Source organism: Austrofundulus limnaeus, unplaced genomic scaffold, assembly GCF_001266775.1.
Source record: "Austrofundulus limnaeus strain Quisiro unplaced genomic scaffold, Austrofundulus_limnaeus-1.0 Scaffold425, whole genome shotgun sequence".
In the NCBI taxonomy this organism is placed as follows: domain Eukaryota; kingdom Metazoa; phylum Chordata; class Actinopteri; order Cyprinodontiformes; family Rivulidae; genus Austrofundulus; species Austrofundulus limnaeus.
In genome coordinates this window covers 251499-259804 of record NW_013952827.1, presented here as the reverse complement: position 1 = coordinate 259804, position 8306 = coordinate 251499, and the positions used below count along the sequence as shown (strand labels likewise).

The 8306-nt window shown below is 37.4% G+C and overlaps 2 protein-coding genes across 4 annotated transcripts in view; one reads left to right on the top strand and one right to left on the bottom strand.

Annotated features, from left to right (window-relative positions):
- The window catches only part of plekhg6 (pleckstrin homology domain containing, family G (with RhoGef domain) member 6), a 28838-nt gene extending 25098 nt beyond the window's left edge, over positions 1-3740 (top strand). For all 3 annotated transcript variants that reach the window (XM_014024527.1, XM_014024526.1, XM_014024525.1), the window contains exon 15: positions 3212-3740. In XM_014024527.1, the coding sequence (XP_013879981.1) occupies positions 3212-3377 (166 nt within the window). In that variant the 3' untranslated portion in view covers positions 3378-3740. The remainder of the gene's footprint in view (positions 1-3211) is intronic.
- Positions 3490-8306, bottom strand: part of lag3 (lymphocyte activating 3) — a 5322-nt gene continuing 505 nt past the window's right edge. Inside the window, exons 2-9 of the mRNA XM_014024528.1 lie at positions 6060-6351; positions 5851-5971; positions 5509-5732; positions 5140-5391; positions 4759-5046; positions 4445-4681; positions 4233-4351; positions 3490-4082 (exon numbers count right to left, since the gene is read on the bottom strand). Coding sequence (XP_013879982.1) covers positions 3987-4082; positions 4233-4351; positions 4445-4681; positions 4759-5046; positions 5140-5391; positions 5509-5732; positions 5851-5971; positions 6060-6108 — 1386 coding nt within the window. The 5' untranslated portion in view covers positions 6109-6351 and the 3' untranslated portion in view covers positions 3490-3986. The remainder of the gene's footprint in view (positions 4083-4232; positions 4352-4444; positions 4682-4758; positions 5047-5139; positions 5392-5508; positions 5733-5850; positions 5972-6059; positions 6352-8306) is intronic.

Genomic DNA, 8306 nt, shown 5'->3' with positions numbered 1-8306 from the left:
ATAATCATGTCTTGTGATTATTTGACAGAAGTTTTACTTTTAAACTGTAAGTGTATTTAATTTAGTTATATTAGTTATGATATTTTAGTTATGATGTAAATACAATTAAAAATTAAACCAAGATTTAGAATACAGTAATTATCATTTTGATCCACACATTGGTAATGTCTGACTGGGCCTCGTGTCACTTTATGTTCAACAAATTGGGCCCCGAGGTCGAAAAGGTTAAGAACCCCTGTGTTAGACAACATGAAGGAGCGAAGATGGCACCCAAACAGGGCAACAGCTCTCAGCCAATAAAGCAACTGTCTGAATAACAACAACTGGATCTGTGTCACAAATTATCTGTAATGGTTTTACAATAAATTTATATAATTATTAATTATTAATTCAATACTCATGTAAAACATCTATGATGAAAATATATCAAGCAAGTAAAGATGATCTAAACTGGAACAGATTTCAGTCAATAGCTTAAATGTTTTAGCTAGTTGAATATTTATGACTTCAACTAGTATAAAGTGTATTTATTATTTACCTGTTATGTAGTCGACACAAATGTTTACTGCCTGACCGGTGAAATATGAAGGATAAAACTTGTCTTCTGATATTGGCTAATCTTCTCAACAGGTAATATTTGTCTAATAGAAACCCAAAAGTAGACAAATGTATAATATTATTTTACACAGTGTGAATATTACATAAACCAGAGGCAAATCCACCTTGTAATATTTATTATTTTGTGGTAAATTGTAGCATGATTCAGCAGAGTGCTCCTGGATAGCCAGGCTGTAAAGGAGTTCCCAGTTGTTTGTTTGTCCTCGCAGCTGTTTCTTAGGTGGTTCTTCAAACGACGCAAACAAAAAAGTTGTGTTTTGTGAGAAAAATTCCACACAAACCACATGTTAAAAATGTTAACTTAGATGAAAAAGAAATAAATAATCTGTGACTTTTCCAGGGGGAGCTGTAGCACCCCCTAGCTAAGCCCCGAGGCCGCCACTGGYTGGGGAATACTGAAGTTTATTGATGAGGGGTCCAAAACAAAGGCAAGAATTTTAAAGACAAGTTTTAAAATGTAAACTAATCTGATAAAATTATAGCACGGTAATGATTTAATAATCGGCAAAAAAATTGTTTCATAAAATTTTTTATTTCTTCTCAAAAAACAAAGAAACAACGGGGCTCAGATACATCTATCGCCATTATTAGCACCTCTAATGTTTTGCACTCAGACAATAATTTGGAAGAAAAAAGGCTGTTTTGTTTAGTGTGGTGATAGCCTGGCTCTTGCCTTCCTACGCAGTTCCGCTCAGTTCTAGTTTCCCTTCACTGCTCCTTGTGAATAGCTCCCAAAGCGAATAACAAGGGGCTGGTTTTAACGAGGCTAGTACGGTAATGGCTAAAAGGTTGGAAGAAAGACTGTGTGCCCACATTTGATCTGTGGCTAGGGGAACTGGCAAACATGCTACACCTGAAAAGACTGATGTTTTACAACAAAGACAGAGTCAGTATGGGATCCTGTACTGAAATTTCTTCAATTAAAAAAATAAATAAAAACTGCGAACAACCAACTTGCTAATGTTTAGTAATATAACAGCCCTTTCTCTTTTGTATAATCGGACAAAGATCAGCTTGTGAAATGTATCCAGCGTTGTCTTGACTGTRTAGCTGATATTTTTTTGATGTGCTGTTTTTTTGTGCGGGTGAGGGAGGGAAGGGAAGTTGCTTTATGTCGTTGAAGTTTATTAACAAAACAAGTAAAAGATAAGTGTTTTAGAGCTACAATGTGTAAAAGGAAATGTAAGGAAAATGRTGATTTCTGTGACCAGAAAACATTTGTGGTACATTTGTTTTGATAAAATTACATTAAACATTCAAACAAAAGGCAACAAAACACTTTTCTATGTAATAAATTTAATGTGATAATCAGGATTGCAATGTGATTTAGTGCTTTTTTATCTTCTATTTTATTAAGAATAATGAATAAAATATGCAAAATAAAAACTTTATTCGTTAAGAAATGACCTTTTTACCGCTGCTTCTAACGTGGTTAATATTTAATGTTAGTTCGTTTTGTTTAGATCACAACATGAGAAAGAAGTTTTATACATCATCGWATTTAGTTTGCTTGAAATATTGCTACAAAATGTAAAACTAAAAGGTAGTTTATGATTTTGGAGTCATAATTCGTGATTATTACAAAGACGTCCAGTTTTTGCACCAAAACCTTCAAACAAAACATACATGCCTAAAATGTTTGACTATAGGAGGTTCAAAGCAGTTTTATCATATTGTGCCATATTGTCTTGTATAGTTTTGTAAAAGTGATCACTCATAATATGGTGTTATAATTACAACTAGTTTAAATTAATTTAATAGTTTTTTTAATTTGGTTAATTGTAAATACTTTGTACCTCATTATGATTAAATTATTGTCATTTTTCCAACAAACAGCAGTTTTCTTRTAGGTTTATAACCTTTAAACTGTAGAATCTCAGTGTATATAGCTTTATGTACTGCGTGTTCTTTTTTAGGAATTTCTTTGGTCGGTAAGTTAAATAACTCAAACTGACCTAGTATCTCATCTTATTACCACATTGTACTGTAAAGTGCTGCAGAAATTTTTTTAATATTTTGACTCTGTCACACCTCCGGTTCTGAAATGAGTTTTTCGTCGGGTAAGAGACGAATCGTTCTGTTTGAATGGAAACTTTAACTTTCTGTCTCGCTCATGTCTCTAACCACAAGTCCTTGTTTCCATAATGACTCTTGTTTTATTCTTGAGAAACATTTATATTGAAAATATTCATTTAAAATAAAAACAGAGAACAGTTTTTTTCTTAGTTTTGTCTCAGTTTTTTATGGTTTCTTCACACTTTATGTAACGAATGAAGATATTGGTCCATGTGCTGAACAGAACACTCTGTTGAACAATTTGAACATTAGTTTAATRCAGTTATTGGTTTTGACATAAAGATAAGATGATGATGACTATGATTTTAATGATTGTTTCATGATTTTTCTTGCTCCTTAAGGTGATGTATTTAGATCAACTCTTAAYGCAGAACTTGTATTTCCTAGTGATTTCATGTATGCTCAAAAGAAAAAAAGGAATTTAGTCCTTAAAAAGCTTTCTGACCCTAAGAGACTAAAATGCACCACAGTTCTTCGTAAAACAATAACTGGTTTTGTTGTTCTTTCTTTCCCACAGCACTGTTTTCTTGGATGGTGAAATCGTGGACTGGGTGGGCTGGTGCGTCGATGATGAGGACCTCCTGACACACATGAGCCCTACAGGCCCAGGACTTTCAGAGGGGATTAACCCCAGATGGAATGTCCAGGAATGTCACGACGACGGGGAATATAGTCAGGTGTAGCTTTACAGGAACTGAGCTGAATCTGAAATCTTAAGCAAACTGTTGGCTCAAAATCGCAGATCCACAAACCAAAAAAATTAATTAATTAATCAATTAAATTTAATTTAAAAACACATTTTTCGAAAAATCTAAGGAACAGAAAAGTTGTAAATAAACCTTTGCAAACATGGTAAACACTTTTTTACACACAAATATTAAAAAATGTCTTCAGTGTAATTTATGTAAAGTAATGTAATATAGATTTACTATATGTGGCCAATGTTATTTTTACATTAGTTTYCATTTTATTTATGTTAATAATTTGTTTTTTGTTCAGTGGTTTAATTTTATTTTACACAGGAAATAAAGCCATGATTTCTGTTATGTGCACTTTATTTTTGAAACGTTTTGAAATAAACCTTTAAATGGTACAATTAGGAATATTTACAGATAATATAAAGCATATTTACAGTTTGAACTCTTCCATAGTTTGAACAGTTTCTGCTACAAAAGTCTGCTCTGAGATTATTTACAAAAATCTGTGCAAATACAAGCATCCCAATTTATGGCAGGCAGTGAAAACTTTCAGTTTGATTTAGCATTTGTGATTTTAATTTTTCTTTTTTTCTTTTACTTCTTTACTCGGCTCCTTTCTTTCTCATCACGCTCATTGGAGACGTTGTGAATGATGGTCTCCAGAGCAGGATACTGTAATATTCTTTTCCTCTGTGGAGAAAAAGAAACAGAATTAATGATAGAAAAGCTTTAAAAAACACTTAACTGGAAGATCTTGTTTATTTTTGTCTAAAAATGTGAATGAAAACGACTCAAACATCCTATAAAGCTGAGTACGAGTAAAGAACTGCAGTTTCTTACCCTTTGGTGATTTTTGTACATCTGAGTGAGAAACAGCRTCAGAATGATGAGGAGAAAACTGAGTCCGATCACAGTACCCATGTTTCCTGAGACGCCTGAGCTTTCTCCACTTAGACCACCTGAAAAATCAAAAAGCAGCAGAAACAGTCACAAATCAGTCCTAATAWTATTTGTGTTTTAATATTCTAAACTTAAAATCTTACAGAACTTACTCATTATCTGAACCTGGGTCGTCACGTTCCCAAAAATTCCTTCTTTCCCAAAGTAACGACACGTCCATTCACCCCAGTCTTCCTTCAGGGTAAGGTTCGGTCCCTTCACGACGGGCCCCTCGGTCATCGTGCCGTTGAGGTCATAGGTCACGTGGACCCACTCGTACTCCGTTACTTCGCTTGCGTCTGTCAGATGGCAGGTCAACGCCACAGAGTCTTTCTTCGTTGACTGAACAACTGAGGGGATAACATTGATTTTTAGTAAAAAAAAAAAAAAGTCAACTTTTCTTTAAACCAAGTTGATATAAACGTACTTTTCGCGACGACGAGCTGCATTGTTCGATTCAGACTGTGTCCTCTCACTGTTACTGCACATCTGTACTGGCCCTGATCCTCCATCGTGACTTCCTGGATCATAAAGGACTTATCTAAAGATCTYGGACGGACAAACTTGTTGGTGAGAGGGAGACGTTCCGGACCATCTGTCTTCTCTAAAGTCATCTTTGTAAAAGCTAATCCAGGAGATAACACGCATGGGAGAGTGACTGCAGACCCCACCGCAGCGTAAAGTTTGACATTGTTTTTAGGCGGTTGGCTGATTCCTGCGGGGACAAATGAAAAAAAAATTAATTAAAATCTTTAAAGCAAGAACTACACCTCTTAACCTGACTCACTCTTCCAGCTCAGAGTCTCACCTCGCACAGACAACCTCGCAGAGACTCGCCATTCTTTCTGAGCTCTAAGGACACAGGTCCAGTTCCCTGCTAACTTCTCAGTCGCCCTCTCTTCCACGATACTTTTCTGTTTGGTTATGATTGATCCGGTCTTGGGCCAATATGTCTTATTGTTCAGGAGCCACTTCACRTAAGCCTCATTAGGCCAAGGAGTCACGGAGCAAGTGACTGACACAAAGTCCCCCCACATGGGCGCCGGTGGAGAGATGGTCACTAAGGAAGGCAAGAAAAGATGAGATTCATCCTGTTAATTTACAATAATCTAGTATTTTACTATTGTGATGTAAAGGAGCTTTGTAGTTCTTTCTGTTTTAAGGGTTGTTGTCTTACCCTGAATAATCCGAAGCATGACACGGTGGTTTTCGATGATGTTGTCTGCAATATGCACCCTGCAGAAGTAAAGTCCTCCATCCTCCTCCTTCACCTTGTTAATCTGGAGGCTGTAATCCCCTCGAACGAAGCCAGTGTGGGGGCATCGCACTCGTTGAATCCCGTTCTCCACCCAGTTCGAGCCCCAGTACTGCAGACCGCTTTTTTGCTTCCTCCAAACGGTGCTGTGTGGCAACAAACATCCAGAGACACGGGGTCAGGCAGGGTTTGTGGAGAGGAGGTTTTTCATAKGGCCGGACAGGGAATCAGAAGAAGAGAGTGAGGGTATAAGTGGCTTCTTACCCTTTCTTGTCTTTGCTCCATGTGATGGCAGCAGGATCGCAGCTTGTCGTTGTACATTTGCAGGGTAGCACGGCCTGAGATCCTGCCTCAACAAGTACCTCTTTCATTCCACATCTTACTTCTAGAAAAGAAATACATAAAATCAGTTTAAAAAACAAATTCATAAACACTTTTTTAAAAAAATTGAAGTTAAATTGTTTAGAAATTACCTGACATAAGAAGGAGAATCCCTCCAAAGATGATAACCTTTACCAACATCCTTATTTTAAAACTTCAATTTAAATAGGTCCTCTGTTGTTTTATTTTTTTTCTCCTCCTGAAGGCTGCTGTTCTCCTTCAGTGAAGAGCTCGATGGTGTGCTTTCTTCTGTCTGAGGTTCTGAGGTTTATAAACGAGGCCGTGGGTGAGGATGGAGGTGGTGTGCTGGGTAGTTCCTCTGCTGGTCACGTGACTTCAGCTGCAAGCCAGACTTTGATGCGGCCTTGTTTGTCAGCCTGGAAACTGTAAGGCAGAGAAGTAAACAGGGAGTCCCACTTCCTCCCACGGATTCTCTTTACTTTTATCGGTTTTCTTCATTTTCTGAGTCAAATCTCCTTCAGAACAGAATGAGATGATATTCCTTTTGATGAAAAAAATATATCATTTTCAGAGGATAAACATAGATTTGAATGATGCAAAAGAAGGAAAATGTTTCTTTGTTTACTACAATAAAAATATTTTTTGATCATACATTTTGATGCCAAATGAATATTGATCTTTTAAAGCATTTTCACACATCCTTTCTTGTTTACAAATATTGTCAGTCTCATTCAAGGAATCTCTGGTTGTTGTTTTGAAACCGAAATGGCAAACTTGCAACACCAAACCACCTCGTCACTCATTGTTTATCACTGCCAGTCATTTGCGTTCGCAAAGATTGGTTAAGGACAGCGTGGAGGCAGGACTTCAGCAGCTGCCTGAGAACCAGCTCAGTATTACCGCCATTTCTGGCTCTGATGTATWTTCATGAACGTGAATCATCAGCTCCATTCTCATTTCTTTACTTTCCTTTTCGTCAATTCAAGTGTCGCAGAACAGAAACAGGCCTACACGGCTGAGCACAAGTTTTACGTCAGCCAGAAGGATTGCAGTTTACTGTAGTCGTTGATTTTATTACAATAAATGAAAATATGTAAGTTTGGGTTGTGTTGTTTAGTCAGCAAATGTCTGATATTGTTGATGTTTCAGTTCCGTTTCTGGTTAAGTAAGTAAGTAAGTAAATAAAGTTTTATTTATAAAGCGCCTTTCACAGAAATATATTCACAAGGCGCTGTACAATCATCAACAATGGCAGAACGACAAAATAAAATATAATAAAACATAATAAAACATAAACAACATAATGAAACATCAAAACAAGAAGAATAAATTCTAAATTGTAACTCAGACACACGGTCGAGGCAGAGCATGACAAGAGGTGAGTGTTATGTGTGCAAGACTGTACAAACCATAATAAGAAAAATTGTTGAATAAAAAAGGGGGTTTGAAATTTATGCCATATATGGTTAAATATTACGGTGAACTGAATCACAAAATGAAACCATGGATCCAAAGATTACTCAAAATAACTAGATTTTTATTTTTGTTATAAAGTTTTTGTGTTGTCTTAAAGTAGGTCTCCAGCTCTCACTGGAGAGGTTTGCARCTAAGTTTGAAGTGGCTGAGATGAAGATCAGTACCTTCAAATCTGAGACCATGGTCTTCTGCTGGAAAAAGGTGGACTAAGTTTGGGAGGAGGTTAAAATCTCAGGGTTTCATTCATGAGTGAGGGAAGAAAGGGCGTAATCGACAGATGAATTGATGCAGCTTCTGCAGTATCACTCTAGCTGAGCTGCAAGACCAGGCTTTCTTTTTACTGGTTGAGGCACCTTCTTACCCTCACTTTGGTGACCAAAAGAGATGGGTGGCTGTGGTGGAGTGGTTAGGGCAGCTGTGGCTACAATGTAGCTTACCATCATCAGTGTATGAATGGGTAAATGTCTGTAAGTGTAAAGCGCTTTGGGGTCCRGAGGAACTTGATAAAGCGCTCTATAAGTTCAGTCCATTTACCATTTACCATGGGGCAGAGATAGGGTGAGAAGTTCAGTTATCCAAGAAAAACTCAGAGTAGAGCTGCTGGTCCTCTACATCGAGAAGAACCAGTTGAAGTGGTTCAGGCATCTGTGAAGGATGCCCCCTGGACGCCTCCCTAGGAAGGTGTTCCTGTCACTTCCTGGCAAGTCCAACTGGGAGGAGACCCTGAACACAGTTAAGAGACCATGTCTCTTGGCTGGCCTAGGGGCACCTTAGAATCCACTTGGAAAGAGATGTTTGGCCCTCTGAAGGTGATGGATGGATGGATGGATGGATGGATGGATGGATGGATGGATGGATGGATGGATGGATGGATGGATGATGGATGGATGGATGGATGGATG